We start from the raw sequence: 22,755 nt of genomic DNA on the forward strand, positions 1-22,755 counted from the left end.
TGGAGGACATGCTACCTGTATTGTTTGTTTACAGTTAAATTAATGTGCTTAATAAATCAACTTGAATATTTTCAGTAACTGTGATTTAAACATTTCAATCACTTCTATAAAATTAAGTTAACACAACTTAAAATGAGTAACTCTTCAAGCACACTCTTATGTGTTTACTAAACATTTATTAGTTTAGTTTGTAAAAACAAAACTAAAATAAGAACTGATCTTCTTTCAGCTTCTCCCTTTTTTGTAAAACCTAAGTTTAGTGTACTTTTTTATAAAAAATTATGATGAGCGTTTGGGTTTACATTTTTTAATATCCTGTAAGTACAAGCACTGGGTTCAGATTTTTTTTTCAGATTAGATTAGGCAGAACTTTATTAATCCCTTGGGAAGACTCCCTCAGGGAAATTGAGGTTCTAGCAGCATTGTATAGCAGCACACAGGGTAAGAAGCACACAGAGTATCAAAGTGAAAGTAAAAACAATTTGCAAATATAAATACACAAACATAAATACCAGAAATACTGCTCGCTACTGGTTTACTGACTACTACTGTTCTTCTCCTCCCCATCTTCTGTCTTCCTGTTACTTCTCCCCCTGAGTGAGGAGTTGTACAGTCTGATGGTCTGAGGGACAAAGGAGTTTTTCAGTCTGTTGGCCCTGCACTTGGGAAGGAGCAGTCTGTGGCTGAAGAGGCTCCTCTGGTTGCTGATGATGGTGTGCAGAGGTTGACTGGCATCATCCATAATGTCCAGCAGTTTAAACCAATGACATTTTGACATGTGACCTAAATTTTTAACCCATTTTTTTTTCTCTGAAAATTAAATCACTTTATCCTCAATTATTCCACCAGATTTGGTCTTAATTGTATCCAAACCCTTTGAGTTATTTTGTTAACACAAAGCCGAAAACAGCACCCCAGCATGTGATACTGCCAACCCAGTCTCACGTTTTTTTCGTGCTCCTGTCACAAAATGATTCAAATTTTCATGACGGGAGTTTTTTAACTCACTAGTATTACTAACCCTACTCCTTCCCCCAACCCTAACCTTAACCACCACCACCGACCCCCCCCACTCCCCCACCCCCCCTTCACTTTTAATTTCGTGCATCCATCACGGACTGTATTAGAATGAATTTGTGTTCCCGTTACGAAAATGTGGCGCTTTTTGTGACAATATCACGAACCAATAGATTAATGTATATTTCATGCTGCTGAATCACAACATGCTGGGAGATATGGTAGGATACTGCAGCATGTGGGTATAAAAATCACACTGTATCCTTATTTTGTCATGCAAAGCTCAACATTCTAGTGCAATGGATACCTGAGCTTTGACCATGTCCAGCATACGTTCCAGGTCCTCCAGCCGCTTCTGCAGCTTATTCAGGCTGTGCTCCTCCTGTACTGGAGCACTGATTCTTGGTGATCCTGGAGGCCCCAAAGCCACCACACCTCTCTGTAGCTGATCACTCTGGATGTCCTGTAGATAACGGTTGGGTCCTTCCCTTGGTCTGTGACTGATTTGAGGTTTCCTGCTGGATGTCGGGCTAATGGCGTCTGTGTAATGAGGAGAAGGCAGCATTTATTTGAAAGACATGGAAGAAAAGCAGAAAGATGTTGAAATAACTACTGAAAGGCAAAAAAACAAATAAATAATAATCTAAATGAATTAATTTGTTAATTACATTTGCTTTATTGTGGGCCTAAACAAACGTCCTGAAAATGACAGAACCAGACTGAAATTACCAACAATTTAAGAGATAAATTAAAGAATAATCTGATGGAGAGAATTTATGCCTGAAGGCGAACAGACATGGTGGTCTAAGTGGGAACAAGAGCTGCAAATAACCATACAGGAAAAAAAAATAAAGCTTCAGCAGTCTGGAGGCTTGACATTGAACAGAAAAAGAAACAAAAAAAATCATGCAGGTATTCTCACAGAAATCAATCAAGATCATCAAAAATCCAACAAAATTCATTAAAATTCTCAGGGAATCTTTGAAACATGAAATTAGAAAAGTATATTTACGGAGTACATGCAGTCATTAAACCTATATTCAGTGGGCATCTTTGTTGTTCTTTAATTTGCATGTTTTTCTATTTGCGTATGCGGCGCTGAAACTTTTTTTTTTTCTTTTTGTGCTCCTCCAAGACCAGAACCTGACACTGAGGCTTGACAATCATGTTTTACCTGTAATACTGTCACAGTGCCATGGACGGCTTTGATATGCTGTCAAGGAAATCTCAGCTCTCGCCAAATATCCCTGCATTTGTAAGGAAACAAACAAAAATGGAAAATATACACAGAGCAGTTTTAATGTTTCTACAGATTACACACTGCACACAAGCAAAAAACTATGAAAGGAGACATTTTGCATACAATTCTACTCTTTATCTCCAAAGACTTGTATTGTCAGTTGTTATATTTCGTTCATTTCATGCATTGGTAAGGAATCCATGTGGCTTTTATTGGTCTCTAAAAATGGCTTTCAAATGCTGTAACAAGGCATTAATAAACATTTATGTTGCGTTATTTTTGTCATGTGTGTATGGCACAACACTCACTGTAAATTTGCTGTCACTCTGTCCCGGTGTGCTGCCGAGAGAGACGATGACATCTTGAGGCAGTTCCAGGCTGATTTGCTCTCCTTTTTTTCTTGGTAGAACCACAGCTTCTTCACAGTTTACAAAAACCACCATCCTATTGGGCTCCAGACCAAAAGCCATCTGCACCCAGTTTGCTCCAGAGAACGGGTTTTTCCCAGGAAAGTGTAAGCCGGTAAGACCCAGTACACCTGTCACAGCCTGGTAGTCCACACGTAGAGTGTTATTGTAGGTAGAGGAGATGATTTGGAGAATGGTTGCAGATGAAGAGGAGAGCGAAAGAAGGGTGGCAGTAGAGTTCAATGCCTGTAGTCCAAACAAGTGCACACCCATGCTACTCTGAAGGGTTGAGTGTAGGGAGAGAGAATATTCAGGCGGCAGGATCAGGTGGGGAGTTTTGGAGCGTAGCCTGTATGCCAAGGAGGGAGGACGGTTCCCCTGCAGCCTGGACACACCCTTTATGTGGGACATGTTTAGAGCAGCCAGAAGGTCAATCACTAGAATGAGATAAGATCATGAGACTTCACACTCTTACCCATAAAGCATAAAATACAGTCCTGTCCAGATGACACTATGGCTGGTGGGTTAAGCACGTACAAGAGGTCAACCTGGGAAACCACTCAGGTAGACAAAAAGTCCATCCACACCTCTTAAAAGTAACTGCTGTAGCCAGATGAAGTTCCCTTGACATTATCCAGCCACTTGAGTCCTCAACACTGAGTCACCAGTGTGCTGAGTCATGCACAAAAAAATGCACCATATGGACAAAATGCCATATCTGACATTCATCATGAAAGTGATGCTCCTCATTATTAGTCTCCCTAAACACAGTCATTCCAACAGTATGGGAAACCGGGGCACGGTGAATCACGGGGCACAGTGAATCAGTAGCTATATCTGCAAAACTACATATATATTTGCAGCAGTTATGCCATATTTTTATGCATAAAGACATCCTCCTTATAAATTAGTGTTTTGTTTTTGGATACATTAAGGCTAAAACTAAGTGGCAAGTGAAGTCAGTTTTTTTTCCTATCAAAAGTCAATTTTGTGGATGTCAGTGTCTTTGTATTTATTTCTCACAACAGAGGAAAGGTGCCTAAAAATATTGTCATTAGTTAGAAGACTACCCCGTCCAACTGATGAGCATGTGTTATGTCTTCTCCAGACTATCAGCTATTTGTTAACATGACTCGTATGTCACATGCACCCGAGGCACAGTGAATTGGGGCACAGTGAATCAGTCTCGAAAGTGATTTAGTAAGCTCCAGTATCAAGTGGATGACAAACATTACTTGTTGACGCTTATACAATTATTTTTCGATGAATTATTTTTATAATTTGTGTGTATAAACAAGTGTTTTCATGTTTGAACAGAAATTATGGCAGTTATATTTATAATAGTTTCTAAAGGACTTAATTCACTATATAAGACACTCACACATTACATAGCGGATTTACTGGATTATAGTTTGTATATGCATCAGAATATATTTAATAATTTTGAAGAAATCTTTATAATCATGTGTTTATTCATTATATTCTAAGTTGATTCATTGCGCCTCGTGAATTAGTATCCGGGGCACAGTGAATTAAAAATTTTTAAATCGATTATAAACACCTGTAAATTACACTTGGGGAGATATAAATAACACAGCCTAGCAATAACAATAACTTGCTGTATTAAATCCACAATAGAATGCCACAAAAACAACATTTCTGATCCACTGTACCCCGGCTTCCCCTACTGAAAGATCTTCTGAGGAGACCTCATACCAAACACAACTCACTGGTGAGCGTACAAGCCTCACAACCAGACAGGAAGCACTGCAAATGTAATTGCTCATAAGCACAAACACCCTGCACCCCCCTGAATCATCCACTTGCAGTGAAAATGTTGAACTTGTAGAGAAAGTCGCTTATCTCAGCTGTGACATTTGTGTCTTGGCATTGCTGATATCTTTGCAGGAGAATGAAAGTCCAAGTCTTTGGTCTCCTGGTTCTTCTTGTCTTATTGTAGGGTTGACAGACTTGGACATTAACCCGTGACATCAGGTGATGACTGGATGCCTTTGGTACGAAGTCTCTTTGGAGGATCCTTGGGTACCAGTGGAATGACTTTGTGTCAAACAAACGGTTACTTAGGGAGACTCAGATGAGGAGTACCACTTGCATTGTGAGGGAGCGTCAGCTATGATATTTTGGCCATGTGGCACATTCGTCTGGGTATGATCCACGCTTCACCTGGCTGCAGCAGACAGATGGTTACTTTCGAGAAACTGGGATGGGCCAGGTGTCAGTTTTGTGACTATGTGGCACTGCTGCACATTCTCACTCCCAACCAATCACACCTTTGGGCTTGGGAAATGGGGGAGAAAATTTTTGCAGCAATTAAATATTAAAATTTGATATATTCTTAATGGAATGAGATGTGACTGCTAGAGTGGGAAGGGTGCAAAGAACTACAAACAAACAAATATAAGTCAAATAAGGACAACACCAAAACACAAGTTATCATAACGTCAGCTCACCGTTGTCGTGGTTGGTGTTGGAGTGGACGCGCACGGAGAGCGCAACGATCCAAACTAAAAGTGTCTCCAGCATCATTACGCACCTCTCCATTCTCAAGAGGGCAGGGGGGAAAAAATTAAATCCAATAATCTTCCACAAAAAACTAGTCTAGAAAGCATTTAGTGAACCATCGCCTGTTGCTTTCTTGCCCAAAGCAGCATGTTTGGAGATGTTCCTCCTGAACACGCGTTCATCAGCGAGCGCCAAGAAGAAACATGAAACATCTGGATGGAGGCAGCAGGACGTCAACTTCTCTGCGGTCACTGACTTGTAAATTCCCTCCGGGCTCACAGTTACACAAGAAAACCTGATGATCAATGAGAAAGCATTTATTCTTCTCGTTCGCCAGTTTTATGAGTGTGAAAATAGAAGGATAAAAAGTAATCAGGTGCGCAGCGCGGCCGAGGTCCCCGCGTCCCGCTGCTTTGTTTCCAGAAGAATATGAGACTATTTTCCCTCTTTTTGAAGAAGTACTTCCCCACCCAGCAGCAGATTCCCAAGGCAGTTACCACCCCCCCCCCCCTTTTTTTTTTTTTTTTGGTAATCAGCTAAAACCTGGTCTGGAGACTGGAAGGGGAGCCACGACAGAGAGGTCGGGTGCGCAAAAACGCAAAAAACAGTTATGTTTCATGGAAGTCGGTTTTTGGCTGATGGAAAGTCACCCATCAGTCTGATTACTGCTTTCCATAAAGTCTGTGATTATATCAGCTGAAATGAGATCCAGACTGCTGCTGCTGCGCGTTTTAAAACAGCATGAACACCTGACTTACGCAGCTCACATCTCTGTTTTTTTCTTCCCCAGGACAACTGAAAGCCCATCCATGACTCATCCCCTCTATACTCTAATAATTGCTCTTAAAAAGGTTTCCCGCAGGCTTTGCTCTGTTTGCTTCAGAGGGTTTTCAACATATACAGCCCGATCCCTCCGGATGTCATGGTACTACAGTCTTAACCCAGATTTTGTTTTAACTTAAATTTCTGAGTTATCATTAATTATTCTTTCGTGTTTTGTAAAAAAGCATTCTCATTACTAAACTAAATTCAACTGAAATTTTCGGTGCAATGATCATGTTAAGCAGAGTTAACTTTTTGTCTCAAGTTTCTGTAAGGGAGGGGAGGCGCCCATTTTAAATTCTACCTAGCAACCATGTCAAGTGTGAAGACTCCACTCATCCTGCTGCTTCTGCTCATGGCTTGCTGTGCTCAAATTCAAAACTTGTGGATTTTGAGAGCAACACATAAATTTCTGGTCAAAAGACGGTTCACTGAAAATAGCTTAGTGTTTAAGTGCTGCTTCTTCTTTTTTTTCTCTCTACGCTGTACGCAGTGTACACTTGGCTGTGGGTTTTGAAAGAAACACTGACTTAAAGAAAGTGGAATGTAGGCTTCAAGTTAGTTATTTGTTGATAACTTTCTGGAAATTAGTTTCGCCCAAAGAGTGGTCCAGTGATAACACGTTAGCTAAACTGAAGTTATTTTTTGGCAATATAACTCATCATTTGGTGTGCTATTACTAAATCAAACACATTTCAACTGTTGCTTTTTTTTAACATGCACTTAATTTTTTTGTTTAGGTTTAGTTAATGTATTAAATACTTTTTAAACAAAATTGTACAACTTAAAATCTGTTCATTTATATTATGTGTCACTTTGTTGCCTTTTTTTAGTAAACATTTGTCACATTTTTTACAGTACAGTTTTAATGCATTTTTTCCTGTTTTTACTTGTCTTTTGGTTGACAAGGTGTTCATGAGGTGTTCCTTCGTAATACTTTTTTTAAATAAAAGTCTTTGGAACATTTAAATGTATTGTAGCAATCGCAGGGCCGGTTGCTAAGACTGTGAACTGTTATGCTGCAGTGCATCATGGGAGTACAGGGTTTTGAGAGTTTTAAGTGTTGTTAATGTGTTTCATGTTAGTTTAACAGTGTGGTTAGTGTTACTGATTTATTGTGTTCAATAGTTCAGTTGAGTTAGTCAAGTTTAGTTAAGTGTCTGTTGCCACCATAAGTGAAAAGTGTATTGCGTTTGATGCTTTCCACCATTTTCTGTGTTGTTGGGTTTGCAAATAAAACGGCACCGCCTTGCGGCAGAGTGTAGAAAAGCTCAGAGCGGCTTTTTCTTCCACACCACTCGCCACAGTATTCTTTAATTCCTTCCCTTCCATACACATTTGTTGAAACAATGCATTATAATCTCTAAATAAAGATGGAGTAGTTAATTAAATTACAAGAGAAGACATTACTTATATTAAGAAATTGTTTTAACTATTGATTAATAATGTTTATTATGTTATTTGTTATATGTTTACGAGGGCTGTCAATAAAGTATAGGTCCTTTTTATTTTTTTCAAAAACTATATGGATTTCATTCATATGTTTTTACGTCAGACATGCTTGAACCCTCGTGCGCATGCGTGAGTTTTTCCACGCCTGTCGGTGACGTCATTCGCCTGTGAGCACTCCTTGTGGGAGGAGTCATCCAGCCCCTCGTCAGAATTCCTTTGTCTGAAAAGTTGCTGAGAGACTGGCGCTTTGTTTGATCAAAATTTTTTCTAAACCTGTGAGACACATCGAAGTGGACACGGTTCGAAAAATTAAGCTGGTTTTCAGTGAAAATTTTAACGGCTGATGAGAGATTTTGAGGTGATTCTGTCGCTTTAAGGACTTCCCACGGTGCAAGACGTCGTGCAGCGCTCTCAGGCGCCGTTGTCAGCCTGTTTCAAACTGAAAACCTCCACATTTCAGGCTCTATTGATCCAGGACGTCGTGAGAGAACAGAGAAGTTTCAGAAGAAGTCGTTCTCAGCATTTTATCCGGATATTCCACTGTTAAAGGAGATTTTTTTAATGAAAGACGTGCGGACGGGTCCGCACGTCAGGACGCAGCCAGCGCGGTGCGGCGGCACAGGAAAAACACCTATCGCCCCCCCTCTACCCCAGAGCAGTGAAGGAGAATGCAAGCGGTTGGCTGGAGCTTTAACACTTCCCCACTGCCAAGACAGAAGCCAAACCAGGGCATGCCACCGAGAAACTTTCAAATCCCAAAGAAGATTAAATAAATGAAAGGTATCGCTGCTGTTCTGAAAACTTTGCAGCCTTCTTCAGGGCCCTTCAGACTAATAGACCGTTGGATTGATGGACCTTTGGAATAATGTTCTGTCCCCATCCGTCCCCAGGCGGGATATGTTTAATATGGATATGTTGGATATGAGAGCAGAAGTCTACACAGAAAACTCATTATCTTATCTAGTTCCTCAAATATATCGTCATTAATGTATATTTAGATGATAACTCCTTATGTGACCTTTAGACCTATGACTTTGGTATGACCTGTATCACAAGAAGACAGTTCAAGACAGCTGCAGGGGAGCAACCAGCTCATCCCTCACTTCCCTATCCTTGGCCAAGTCCTGTAACTCTTCCCGGGGGTTCCCAAGGTGTTCCCAAGCCATCTGGGAAATATAATCTCTCTAGCATGTCCTGGGTCTTCCCCAGGGCCTCCTCCTGGTTTGACATGCCTGGAAGACCTCCTTAGGGAGATGATCAGGGAGCATCCTCACAAGATGCCCAAACCACCTCAACTGGGTCCTTTTGATGCGAAAAAGCAGCGGCTTTACTCCAAGTCCCTCCCAGATAGTCGAGTGTCTCACCCTATTCAGGAGTGTTAGCCCAGATACCTGCTGGAGGAATCTCCTTGGACGTCTGTATGCATGTGATTGATTAAGCCTTCTTGCTATCTGCAAGGCGTTTGACATTTCTTTGAGAAAAAAAAAAACATTATAGTACAGTGAAAAACGTTCCCTTGTTTTTATGAAAAATTCTGGCAGCTGTGGTTGCCAAGGGAATTCTGTAAAAATTACAGTGACTATGTAAATGGTTTTACATAAAATATGTATATTTTACAGTGTAAAACTGTTTTTATTATCTATTTAGAAGATCTCTAAATAAAAATCTCTGCAAAACAGTCAACTTATGTTTAAATATCCTCAAAATGTAGTTTAAACAGACACATCGCTTCTTTTTTCATACTCTTAATTATCAGTATTTTACTGTATTTGTGAAAATTCTCATCTGGAAAGTCTAACTGTATTGTACAGTTTTTGCTATTATGATTTTTCTGTCTAAACTACAGTCACTTGTAAATTCTACAATGGTATATGATTATTTTAACATATTAAAAACATATAAAAAAACACACTTCAGTTTTGTTCCATGTTGTACGCATCATTGCTAAAAATTAAACATTGTATTTCTTTTTACAGTTTTTTTATGTCATGATTTCACAGGATTTCCCCTTTTTTTTACAGTGTAATTTTATCAATAAGTAGCTATATTCATCCACTGAACACATCTCTGGTAGGATGTGTCCACTGGAGGACTAGTGGACACATCCTACCACAACACACTACAGAAGATGCCATAATTTTTGATGTCTGGGTACTGAAATTAATATATTCAAATAACATTAACTGCAGTTTATCTTGATATAAGATTTTAACATGTAAAAACAACACTGCAGAAAATGTGGCTTTGAGCAGTTTTACGTTTTTCATGGAGACAGTCTTCAGCCTTCCCCGAGACATGCATTAGTCTCCACACAGTTCTGCACATTGTTTTTTCTCAAAAAGCTGAGTGCCCAAGTGTGCACAAGCTAAAACACACTCACTCACTCATCTTCTACTCCTTTTCCGGGCTCGGGTTGTGGGGGCAACAGCTCCAGCAGGGGACCCCAGACTTACGTTTCCTGGGCCACATTGACCACCTCTGACTGGGGGATCCTGAGGTGTTCCCAGGCCAGTGTGGAGAAATAATCTCTCCACCTAGTCCTGGGTTGTGAGGGAGCAGTGGCGGCGCCAGGAAATTTTTGTTGGGGGGGCTGAGGGGGGGGGGGGGGGGGGGGGAGCTGGGGTAAAAGTTGGAGGGGCTCCACAAAATGTCGAAATGAACAATACGAGGTCTGTTAGAAAAGTATCCGACCTTTTTATTTTTTGCAAAAACCATATGGATTTGAATCACGTGTGATTGCATCAGCCAAGCTTGAACCTTCGTGCACATGCGTGAGTTTTTTCATGCCTGTCGGTTGCGTCATTCACCTGTGAGCAGGCTTTGTGTGAGCAGTGGTCCACCCCTCTTGTCGGATTTTTATTGCGAATAAAATGTCTGAATGATTTGGAGCTTTGCTGCATCAAATTTTTCCAGAAACTGTGAGAGACCTCCAGGTGGACACCATTCAGAAAGTTCAGATGACTTTCAGGGACGATTTTAAGGGGATTACACAGGGACAAAAGCACCTCACAGGACGGCTTTCAGATGAAACAGCCATCTGAAAGCCATCTGAAAGCCGTCCTGTGAGACCAACACAGAGGTGCTTTTGTCCCGCGCCATGAGCGGCACGGTGGCGCATCCCTCCACTTCTCTTTCCATGAAAAACACTCCTGTAACAGTGGAATGTGCCGAAAAAGTCTTGATGTCCACGTCTTCTGCCATTTTTGTGGAAGTCAGACGACGTCCCGGATCAACAAAGCCTTCACGTTGGAAATGATCTGGTTGTTTCAGCGGGGTGTCAGCCTGTCGATCGGCGCTCGGAGTGCGCCGCGCTCTCAGACGCTGTGGGCTGGAGCACTCCTTAATCTGTGTAATCCCCATAAAATGGTCCCTGAAAGCCATCTGAATTTTCCGAATGGTGTCCACCTGGAGGTCTCTTACAGTTTCTGGAAAATTTGATGCAGCAAAGCTCCAAATCGTTCAGACATTTATTCGCAATAAAAATCCGACGAGAGGGGTGGACCACTGCTCACACAAAGCCTGCTCACAGGCGAATGACGCAACCGACAGGCATGAAAAAACTCACGCATGCGCACGCAGGTTCAAGCTTGGCTGATGCAATCACACGTGATTCAAATCCATATGGTTTTTGCAAAAAATAAAAAGGTCGGATAGTTTTCTAACAAACCTCGTATATAGTAAATTGCTTTATAAATACCAAGGTATATGCTTTAGTCACCTGTGCGCCTCTAAAATGTGGTATCAATGCAGACACACATCACTTAGAATGATTACAAGTTCAGTAAACTTGCACATAGGTATAAATAAAGATAAGTAAAGTTTTAAGAGTGGCCGTAATAAATAGTTAGGAAGCCTAATTTTTTGGATTATGGAGTTAAATTTGTCTCATTAATACTTGCAAATGCACAGAGGGTGATTTACAAATATCCTTTGATTTGTACACGTGATTGTGATCCACAAACACAAATTTCTGATTTGTAGCTTGTGTGTGGGTCTTTACAAATAAATGTTTATTTGCAAAACTGAAAATTCTGTTTGTGAAGGGTGATTCAGCATTGGTGGATCACTGAACACACACATTCATCACTTTGCTCAGTTACGCAATATTGAAACATTCTCAGTGCAAAACTGCAGTTGAGATCCACAAATATGTCAGTCGCTATTCACATTATTGGCAGAATTATTGGGGGGGGCTGAGGGGGGCTTGGCTCATTATTGGGTGGGCTTAAACCCCCCAAGCCCCCCCTTGGCGCCGCCACTGCTAGGGAGGCACCCAGGAGGCATCCTTACCAGATGCCCGAACCACCTCAGCTGGCTTCTTTGAACGTGAAGGAGCAGTGGCTCAAATCCGGGCTCCTCACAGATGACTGAACCTCTCTCCTTATCTCTAAGAGAGACATCAGCAACCCTCCTAAGGAAACCCATTTCGGCCCCTTGTACCCGCGATCTAGTTTTTCGGTCATGACCGTAAGAACGAGCTAAAACATAAAGAAATGTGGATACTGTGAGTACATGACATGTGGGCATTTGTGCGTGTGTGCATGCACGTGAGGCTGCACATGCTGTTTGTAAAAGGATGTGGGCTAATCTAGAGGATGTGAAGAGCCGATCTTTGATATCTAATCCCATGTAAAGGCCTCGTTAGGCACATTGCTAATTGAATAAATCCATAGACACAAACAGATGCAGTGTGCAGAAAAAGTACACAAAGATTCTACATACCTGCTAATAAATAATAATAAAGCTTGTCTTAGTAAATAAAGTGTTTTTTATTAACCAAATGTCTCATTAATACTGTATAAGGAGTAGAGCACCGATTTCTCTATTTCTGAAGGTCAAGCACTTTTGTATCAGACAAATCTCTTGAACTGACCTGTGACCTCTCTCTCTGAACAGTTTGACCATTAGGTCTCTCGTTTAATCTGATAGGTTCCTGCTTTGTCCTCAAAGCCCCGCCCTCAAGCTTTAGCCTCTGAGCTGGTGCTTATCCCTTCATAAGCTGCTGTCTGCTTTTTAATGTATGCAGGGGAGCGAGGTCTGTGCACGTGGCAGGTTAGGTGATGTTTGTTACTTCTGCTGTGTTTCCAGCTAAAAGGATCAGCCTGTTTGTAAAGTAGCTTCGACTGGTTATTCAGGCTTTTGACTTTGTGACTCAGAGATGCTACGTCCACCACGTGTCAGGAGAATATGGAGATGGACAGACATGTTGAAGAGGATTTGACAGCCAAAGGTCAGTCAGTTGAACACAGCATACAGCAGATCCATTCATGACCTGGTTAAGAGACTCGGGTCAGTGTTGGGGGACGGGTCATTGTGTTCAAGCCATGGTTCAAGCAGAGTTATTGATTAGATTGGATGTAATATAACATGCCAGTTGGAGAGGGCGCACAGAACCTATGACTTTTTCCCATTGAAAACTGGTGTTCCTCAGGGATGTGTTCTGGCTCCTATACTGTTTAATGCTTGCATGGACCGAGTGTTGGTTATGGTTGAGAAAACCCACAGCTTAAGTACCTTTGTTGGCAAGGAATTGTTCAGTGTCCTTGACTTGGAGGACAATGCTATGATTTTTGCAGAATCAATAATTGCACTGATTGTAGAACGTGAGAATCTGAATGAGGAATTGGGGTGTCTGTGTTTGCAAATGTGCTGGATCAAGACTAAGATCCAGGCTTTCAACAACTTGCTGGATTTGACATTCAGCAGTGTTTCAGTCTGTGAGGAAAGTGGTGAAATTGTAGAGACTTTAACTTATCTCACCAGTGACAGTCCTGTCTCTGGATTCTTCGCCTTGATTGAGAGACACCCGGGAAGGGCTTATGGAAACAGAATGCAAGACAGAGTAGGTTGGTGATGCAGATAGCCTTGCAGGAGAATGAAGGTCCGTGTCTTTTAGATTTTAATGCTTCCGATCTTACTGTGTGGTTGCGTAGCCCAAGATGACAACTAGGTATTTTTGGGGCTATGTCTCTTTGGAGGATTCTTGACTACCATTGGCATAACAAATGAATGGGTATGTCTAGGGACTCAGATGAAAAGTATCACTTGAATTGTGAGGGAACAACATTTTGGCCATGTGGTGCATTTCCCTGGACATGATCCACCATGCAGTTGCCTCAGTGTTGAGGGCTCGAGAGGCTGGAAAAGGTAATGGGGATTCTCATGTTTATCCTGGCTGCAACAGATAGATGCTACTTTCTCACAAAGGTGTTCTACTTCTTCTTGGTTGGCCTCATGAGCTCCAGACCTTCATGCATCAATTCATGGTTGATCTTCTGAATGTTTTTGAAGTTGCTCCTTTCTGTCATCTTCTGCCAAATCTGCCATGAGATACCTGTACTTGTCATACTCTTTTCTTCTCAATAGCCATGGTCTTGTCCAAATACTCCTGTCCTCACTCTGTTTGGTCTGCTCTATGCACCTTTCACAACTGCTTTTCACAGTAAGAGGCATATTCATCTGACATATTCATCACAACCAAGCTGAACGCCTTCCTCAGTCAGAAAATCCTCCAACCTTGTGTATATTTTTGGGAAAGTCTTGGGAACTCATACCATGTCAAATCAAGATGTGACAACTCATCAAAACTCATGGAAAACATTACTGATTATGGCCGCTCAAAGCAGACTCATGTAGAGGAGTGCACCCGTTGTGCGTCCATCATGAAAACTCATGGGAACATCAGAACTCCTCTTTGCCTGGTTGGACAGTAGTGTGGCCTACCTTGTGCCAAAATCTAGAAGTACCCACATATATGAACAAGATTTACCACAGCAGTCCAAGAATTTTGGCTTTTGGCAACGTGCCACCCATCAGTAATCATCATGGCCAAGATCATTGAAGTGTGATGATGGCTGAAGCAGAAATCTGCAGAAAAAGGAGACTTCACTACGACACTACAGGTCAAATAATGACCATAGCAACATAGGTGTATTTTTAACTACTCCCCCAAACTAGCCATTTTAAATATCTCAGATAAGCACTGGTACAAATTTTGACTTTACCCTGTGAATGGATGGACACACAGGACTGAAAATAATACCACCCCCCCCAACATGACAGCAGCAGGCAGGTGTAATAATTTCAAAATATATATATCTGACTGTCGTCCATTCATTGTATGACCCCGTGACATGAAAATTCAGTAAGGTATGTCTTCTAGAATACTAAGGTAGAACTATATTAGTGTATACTAAGGTATATCTAAATATCTAAAAAAGGAAGCGTAGAATAGAGTAAAGTAGAGCCACTTAGGCACCTGGTCTTGAGAAGCAGGGATGGTAGGTTGAAAAGCTTTTTTATCCCATGGGAACTGTCCCTACCCACCCAAGCGGCTCAAGAAAATGGACATATCATAATAATATATCAAAAGACATATCATAAGAAAATAGACATCATGTATATAAGTGATATTTGAATAATAAGGGTAATAAACAACATATACAAGAAATGGTTACTATATAATATTATAGGAGTTAGCTTCTAAAACCTAAATATTAATATTGAGGCGAGAACTGCATTGAGACGCTCTAATTGGGCTTCACTTTAACCGCTGCACACGGACAACACCATTAACATCGCAACATAAAACTATTTTTATATTGTGCCTAAAACTCTCATGAATATATTCTCTGGGTTTATAGACGTTGTTATTGTGTTTATTTTATGTAAACATGCAAGAATCACAGGCTGTCTTTCCGTTATTTTCAGTGGGGGCCGCTGTGAGCTCCGTTCGCTTCCTGCTCATGTTCTGGAGGAAAGTGAAGTTTTCTCTTTAATGTCTTGATTATTGTTTTTTACAACACTGTTTGTCCTCTTTGTTCCAGACTAATATATATAATATGTCTGAAATTCAGTTTGCGTTTATTAAACTCCACACAGATTAAACGTAGCAGACACGGATTATTTGTTATAATTGTTTTGGCGAGTTTTCAGGGTATCATGAATGCAGTTTCTTATTAATGTGATGAAAAGCATAAAAAATACATTTTTGTAGTATAATATTCATTTACAATTGTCATCATGTGGATTCTCTATGTTGTTTTGACTGCAGCAACTCTCTGGCACACAAGGGATTATGGGATATGTGAAAACCCTGAATAGGAGAAGATTGTAGCATATGTATACTTAGTCTGTAGACTAGTAGTAAAATTAAATTATAGCTAGTAGGCTAAGCTATAAATATGGTTATTTTATTATAGAAACAGAAGCTATGATGTAATATGTTTTGGTATCTATCTAAAGTAAACCCTGCTACCTTACTCTAGGAAGATAAAATACATAATCTATATGCTATCAAATGGAAACCTAAACTAGGTACTATATGTTGATATCTATTAAAGAACCTATAAACTGAAGAATCGTTAAAGATCTACAAATAAATCCTTTGTCTTTAGATGATCTACACCAGATATAATCTGTATATAAGTATCTCATACATGAGTCTAGAATCAGAGCAGCTCCTGTCTATTGAGATCAATAGGACGCAACAGTTAAGGGAAAAGTCAGTGTCAATGCCAAGTCATTCTCAAATCTTCAAACACTGCAATCACAAGTCAACTTCTAGTTCATGTAAACTGAGTGGAGAACTTCACTTTTCAGTGACATAATTAGAAGGTGATTTTTTGGGGTGGGGGGGGTGGGGGGGGAGTCTCGGGACAGGCTATTGTGGGAATTAGGGGAAGAAGTAGACATGCTGTCATCATGATCCTCATACTGTATTAGAAAGATGGAGAACAATTCTGTTGAGTGAATACATTCTGATGATTGATGCAGACAGAACTGGTTCTGGAGGTCTGACTGAGCCCAGGAATGGCCTTCATTGAACTTAAATGGAGGATGTCACAAGGTGATGCCTTTGTCTGCTCCCTTCTGGTGTTCCTGTGTCTCCACACCGCGGCAGGTAAAGCATCATCATGACTTAAAGTTGAATTCATGATCAGAATGAACATTCTGCAGCTCTTACCCTGTCTGTGCATTTGGAAATGTCTCTGAGGACACAGGAATGTCCGGATGGGGCGAATGTATGGTGGGTCAGGATGTATCCACCCAAATCAGAGAAAAAAGCCTGTCTGGAGAAGTTGTTGCTGAGCTACTCACTGACACCACAGCAGAAGGGGTTCACTGGATCCTTGATGGAAAAGACGCCAGGTGGTTCTACTTGGATGGAAGAAACCTAAGGCTCAACATGTCAGCTCAGAACGTGATCGACCGACAGGTAAGTGTGTTTCTGATGTAGAATAGTCTCATTTCTCCTATAGATGAGAATTCATGATTAGGATGTGAGTTATATTAACATTATGTGTTAAATATATCTTTCAAACAATCAAATCTGACAATTAGAAGTGCAGAAAGTTCACTACATCCATCCAACCACTTTCTATACCCTCTTACTCCAATTAAGGGTCATTCAAATCCTTAGTTTACTGGATTTTATCATCACCGTCTGAAATTATTTATTTATTTATTTATTTATTTTGTCCATTTGATCCAGATCATTATCCAGATAATAATCTTGATCTGGACCAATGGAGACCTATGGATAAACAGTGATGAATCCTTAACATTCCCCTTTGATCCTGATTGCTGACCTTTGGTCAACCTTTGTTCTTGATTACTCATCTTTGTTTTTATTGTATTGTTAAACTGTGATCCTGACTGCAGTCTATATTCCTGACCACACTCCTTTGATTTTGTACTTTGACCCGGATCAGTCAGCTTTGATCCTGATTGCTCATACTTGATCCTAAACATTCACCTTTCATTCTGATTGCTGATGTTTGATCCTAAGCATTCAGCTTTGATACTGATTGCTGACTGTTGGTCACGATTGCTTACTTGTTTCTTGTTGTTGAGCTATGATCCTAAGCAATCAACTTTGATTGTGACTGACAACCTTTGATTCTGAGTGCTCCCTTTCTTTCTTATTGTTGAGCTGTGATCGTAACTCCAGTCATTATTTGTGATCGCTCACCTTTGATTCTGTCCTTTGATCTGGATCAGTCAGATTTGATTCCTAATCATTTAGCCTAAACATTCATCTTTTTGACTGATTGCTGACTTCTGATCTTAACTGCTTACCTTTGATACTAATTGCTGACTTTGATCCTAAACATTCACCTTTCATACTGATTGCTGACTGTTGATCCTGATTGGTCACCTGTTTCTTATTGCTGAACTGTGATCCTAAGCCAGAGGATCACCTGGTGGAGTGGGTGTTTGCAAAGAAAACCTGCATCTTCTTGGCCCTTTCTGGAATTAGTTTGAGACTTCTATCCTAAGCATTCACCTCTGATTCTTAATGCTGTCTTCTAATCCTGATTGCTCACCTTTGATCCTGATCTTTGAGTCTGGTCACTAAACATAGGTCCTGATTGCATGTTGCTTTGATTCCTTAATGGAGGTTATGTTTTCATTCCTCTCGTCTTTGGTCCTCTAATTAGAATAAAAGGAAAATTAATCAGGAACAAGGAAGAAATTCTGACCTCTAATTCTGATCACTAAATTAATTAGCAATACTGATTATAGTATCAAACGAATCAAAGATCAAAACTGAAAGACCAAAACCAGTAACAAGATGAAATAAATCAAGATTATCAAACACAGCATCCACCCCTTGAACCAGATATGCACCAAAATGTAATACTTCCTACACCAAAGGCCAACCATTGCTCACTATGTCATCTGCTTGAAATATCCTGCTGTCAAGCAAAGAACCTGACACATAAACAACAACACAGACATAACCTCAGCGACGGATCAGTCTGCAGGAATGAACGTCATCGCTTGGGGCTACAACGACGAGGTCTCTAAGTTTAGACCTAACCTCACGACCTTGTTCTTGGAGTGGACACAATCTGTCTAAGTGCCACCCACGTCCTGGCCAGCTGTCTTACATCTTAGCAGCTGTTAAAGAATTAGAGGGATTAGCAGCCTTCTCTTTTCCACCAGGGGTGGCGGCCAAGTGGTTAGTGCCCTTGGTTTCAGTGCAGCAGATTCCTGGTTCAAATTCCACCCCTGCCTATTTCTCCATGTAATGTGGAGTTGCGTCAGGAAGGGCATCCGGTGTAAAACTTGTGCCAAATAAACATGCGGATCTGCTGTGGCGACCCTGAGTGAAAAAACAAGAGAGCAGCCAAAGGGACTTACTGTGAACCACCACTGTGAACAGCAAAGTTTGGGTTTATTTGGCTGTTTTTTTCCATTTTATTCCCATTTCCATTTTATATGCAGGGGGAAGGGGATGTGGGGTAGCAGAAGGATAGCAGGGTTGAAAGATTACAAATTGAAGTGATCACAGGGTTTTATTTTATTATTTTTTACCCAAGGCCATCAAATGTGGACATCGGGTATTGCGAAGGCTTTGCGTCCGTCCATCCGTGCTCAGCATAAGTCCAGTCCTATTACTGCCACAGAACATTCTGGGACACAGACCTTGGAATGGTTCAAAGTTGGTTAACCTTGACCTATTCTAAGAGGTATTTTAAGAAGTTAAAAAGTCACATTCTGTTTCAATCTGTTCAGTTTTGTTTATTGAGTGGTGGGTGTGACAGCCAATCAGTAGAGCTGCGCCATCACATCAGTGGCTGGTCTCTCCAAAATCGCTTTATTTTGTGTGTTTATATACGTTTCTCATATATTATGTAAAAGCTAGTGAGAAATAAACACTTCTAACACTGAAAATGATGTTTTTGGAACCTGATAACACCTTTGAACTTATTTCCAAGAAATTTAGCGGATGTTAGCATGGCGAGATCACAGACTGGTAGCTAGCTGCAAAATTCAGTTTTGGTTGTGTGTAAATATATCCTCTTTGGCATATATTATGCAAAAGCTAGCAAGAAATAAACATTTCTAAAACTGAATAGTGCTGTTTTTGTAACCTGATAACACCTTGTAAATGGCAAGGTGTAAATAACAATTTGTAAAATAACATTTGTAAATGTTATTTTACAAAATTATTGTAAATGTTATGTTATTTTTTACATTAAAAATGTTATTTTTTTAATGTAAATGTATTGTAAATAACATTTTGCATGCTAAATTCTGTTAACTCAAAGCTAACTTTTTATGGATTTAAATGTGTCATTAATGGGTTGCCGCAGACTTTACACCAACTGCCTTCTGGTGGCAATATTTGGCCGATGAAAACATCACAGAGCTCAATACAAATACATGTAATTTGGTCACTTTTCAAAGGGGTCAGAGTCATCAATAAAGTCAATTTAATGTACAATGGTTCATTTCAGCTCAGCTTGGTGTATAAATCTCATTGTTGGGTGATTCTTTGACTACGGGCACTACTGGCCTTGTAAATGTAATTTCCACCACACCATTGCCTTACAATATAAAGCGCCTTGGGGCAACTGTTTGTTGTGATTTGGCGCTATATACATGTGCTCTGATGTCACTGTTTATCTCCATAGAAACTACCCAAACAATCTTTCATACAAACTGTTTAAAGGGACATTACAGTGTTGTGGTGGAAACTACGGCAATAGTGTGGGACAACTACATTTTGTTTAAAAAAATCACAACAGTTGTATGACATTGAATACCCCAATTATGTTTTGATTATTTTACTGATATTTTATTCAGAGATATTTTAAAACATTAGAAAAAAACGTTTCTTTACCATTCATTTTTATCATTGAAGATCAAAAGTCTGGGTGTGGGACAAGCACAAAATGGCAATATTTGCATATAATGATGCTGACAAAAGGTGAAAAAGTCATCATAGACAACTAGAACAAATTTCTTAACACACTTTCATTGTAAAGATAACTATAAAAGTGTGAAATTTCCCCTTTTTTCTGTTTTTCATACAATATGATCAAAGGACATAAGTGCCCGTAGTCTAAGAATCACCCCGTTCCAGGCAGTGAGAGCTATCAGCTGGCTAGAGACAAAACAAAACCAGCTGATTTCAATAGACAATCAATGCAGCCCAAGCTTGTTTTCATCGGACGGCCAGTCGTGAAAGTACGAATTCTCGCCTTCGGCTTGGCCACTTTGCCAGAAGTGACGTGGCTCCACGGCAATCCATACCTGCAGATGCACAGCGGGTGATCTACAAATATTCCTTGATTTGCACAACTTCCACTCTTAAAATGTAAATATTCTTTTTGTTTGATTGATTGATAGAGGGGCTTTATTGAACATGTACAGTTGTATGCAAATGTTTTTACTGCACTGAAGTTCCTTACACAATAAAACTGTTACTGATAAATCTGCTTTTCATGACTTTACCAAAAACAATCATGCCAAAAACAGGTCAGTCCTATAAGGCACTGAATATCTGTAACGCAAGTCACATGTAACGCGATTCACAAAAAATGGAACAGGGTAATGTGAGTCACATTATTTTTTACTGTAATGTATTGGTTTACGTCTGTCATTTCTAATGTGGGTAGCCTTCAAATTAGTTTCAGTGACTTATAAAAGAGGGCAGCGCTGTTGTTTTTTCCCAGAATCCATTTCACTTCCTGTATGTTTGTGAAACGGCATGCTCATCTGGCAAAAACAAAAGATTTCATATACATCATCATCCACGACAATCAGATGTAAGTTCAATTAAATGTTCACATGGGAAACTTTGTCTAATACCTTAAAAGATACGTGAACAAAGATTAAATAACAAAAGAAAGGAAACCCAGAGAGTCCTCCCACATCCAAAGGCATGCGGGTTAGGTGGATTGGAATCTTTAAATTATCCATAGGTATGCGAGTGGGTGTGAATGTGTCTGTTTGTGGCCCTGTGACAGACTGGCGTCCTGTCCTGTACCCCGCCTCATGCTCTATGACTGCTGGAATAGGCTCCAGTCCCCCGCGACCCTAGATTGGACTAAGCGGTTGAAGATGAGTGTGAGTGCTGTGTAAGGAAACCCGGAGAAACAAAGGGCTATTTAGTACAATGCCAATGTGAGTGAACTGAAATTCTAGACACTTCCTGCTGCATGGGGTCATACTAAATACCATCCAGCACCGAGCAGCACTGTCCAGCAATGTTTTTTCATTCTTTTTTGTACAAAGGAGGGAGACACAAACTTCTTTTCTTCTCAGTTATAATAATGAATACGGCACCTGTTGACTCGGGAAAACTTATGGTGAGGTGAAGAAAATTTATGGTGAGGTGAAGAAAATAGTAGATGATGATTACCAAGTGTCTGGGATGGTGCTTGCTTGTAAAAACTGGAAGTGGCCAGTTAAACCTGAAGAAATCCTTTACAGCCATGAGAAAATGGTCAAGAAATTGAGCCAACATTTCGTTGTCAATAACTGAGGGCATTTTGGGTTTGATGGTGTTTAACAGCTGTGCAACTGATTGGCGTAGGACTTCCTGAAATACTACAATTACCATTTTGCAAGGAACAGGTTTTATATTATCAAATCCTATGGTAAATTTCCACGTTCGTGAATTCCAAAGGTCAAGTGTATTGATTTTAAGGAAAAGGGATAATGTGTGAACTGATATAAGTATTTTTGGTTGAGAATATGTCATCAGCTTGTGTGACTGGCCAAACTACTCACACTCATTACAGACCTTTACATACAGAGCTTTGCATAAATAAAATAACCAATGTAGTGAGTATTCACATTACACTGGAAAAATGTAACGCGAGTCACACAAATTATGTAACACCCTGCCTATGTTTAAAAGAAATCAGATAATTTTCTAGGCATTTTTGTAGCCATTTTATGTATATGTGTATTAAAGTAAGGTTGTTTCACTTTCCTTTTTGTGTAACGTGAGTCATGTGTTAATTACATACAATTAAAATCCTAGTTGTTGAGTATTTGATACTGATATCAAATACTCAACAACTCAACAAATAATTTAATACCTTGTAGAAGTGGGTTCTTGCATGCAACAGTTGGATTCTTACAACCTCCAAGTGTACCAGATGCTAAGAGACAAACCGTGGAAAGTGGGCGAAAAACGTAATGTAAGTCACATATAATTGCCCAGGATACAAAAAGCTATCTCAGAGATTTCAGCTGCCAGTTTCCACTGTGACGAACATAGTGAGGAAATGGAAGACCACAGGCACAGTACTAGTTAAGGCCCAAAGTGGCAGGCCAAGAAAAATCTCAGATAAGCTGAAGTGAGGGATGGTGACAACAGTCATAGTCAACCCACAGACCTGCTCCAAAGACCTACAACATGATCTTGCTTCAGATAGTGTCTTTGTGCATCGTTCAACTATACAGCGCACTTTGCACAAGGAGATTCTGTATGGGAGAGTAATGCAGAGGAAGCCTTTTCTGCGTACACGCCATAAACAGAGTCACTTG

General features: G+C 40.2%; 2 protein-coding genes across 4 annotated transcripts in view; one reads left to right on the forward strand and one right to left on the reverse strand.

The window, feature by feature from the left end:
* Nucleotides 1–22,755, reverse strand: part of kcp (kielin cysteine rich BMP regulator) — a 100,558-nt gene that overhangs the window by 74,798 nt on the left and 3,005 nt on the right. For 2 of the 3 annotated variants that reach the window (XM_034176612.1, XM_034176609.1), the window contains exons 2-6: nt 18,647–18,651; nt 5,136–5,237; nt 2,566–3,101; nt 2,192–2,264; nt 1,325–1,557 (exon numbers count right to left, since the gene is read on the reverse strand). In XM_034176612.1, coding sequence (XP_034032503.1) covers nt 1,325–1,557; nt 2,192–2,264; nt 2,566–3,101; nt 5,136–5,226 — 933 coding nt within the window. In that variant the 5' untranslated portion in view covers nt 5,227–5,237; nt 18,647–18,651. Of the gene's footprint in view, nt 1–1,324; nt 1,558–2,191; nt 2,265–2,565; nt 3,102–5,135; nt 5,653–18,646; nt 18,652–22,755 lie in introns of those variants that run through there. The other variant, XM_034176610.1, reaches the window with a different exon arrangement.
* LOC117514922 overlaps nt 16,273–22,755 on the forward strand; it is a 29,591-nt gene continuing 23,108 nt past the window's right edge. The window contains exons 1-2 of the mRNA XM_034175493.1: nt 16,273–16,363; nt 16,464–16,678. Of these exons, the coding sequence (XP_034031384.1) occupies nt 16,273–16,363; nt 16,464–16,678 (306 nt within the window). The remainder of the gene's footprint in view (nt 16,364–16,463; nt 16,679–22,755) is intronic.

The sequence above is a fragment of the Thalassophryne amazonica genome, chromosome 8 (assembly GCF_902500255.1).
Source record: "Thalassophryne amazonica chromosome 8, fThaAma1.1, whole genome shotgun sequence".
NCBI lineage: Eukaryota > Metazoa > Chordata > Actinopteri > Batrachoidiformes > Batrachoididae > Thalassophryne > Thalassophryne amazonica.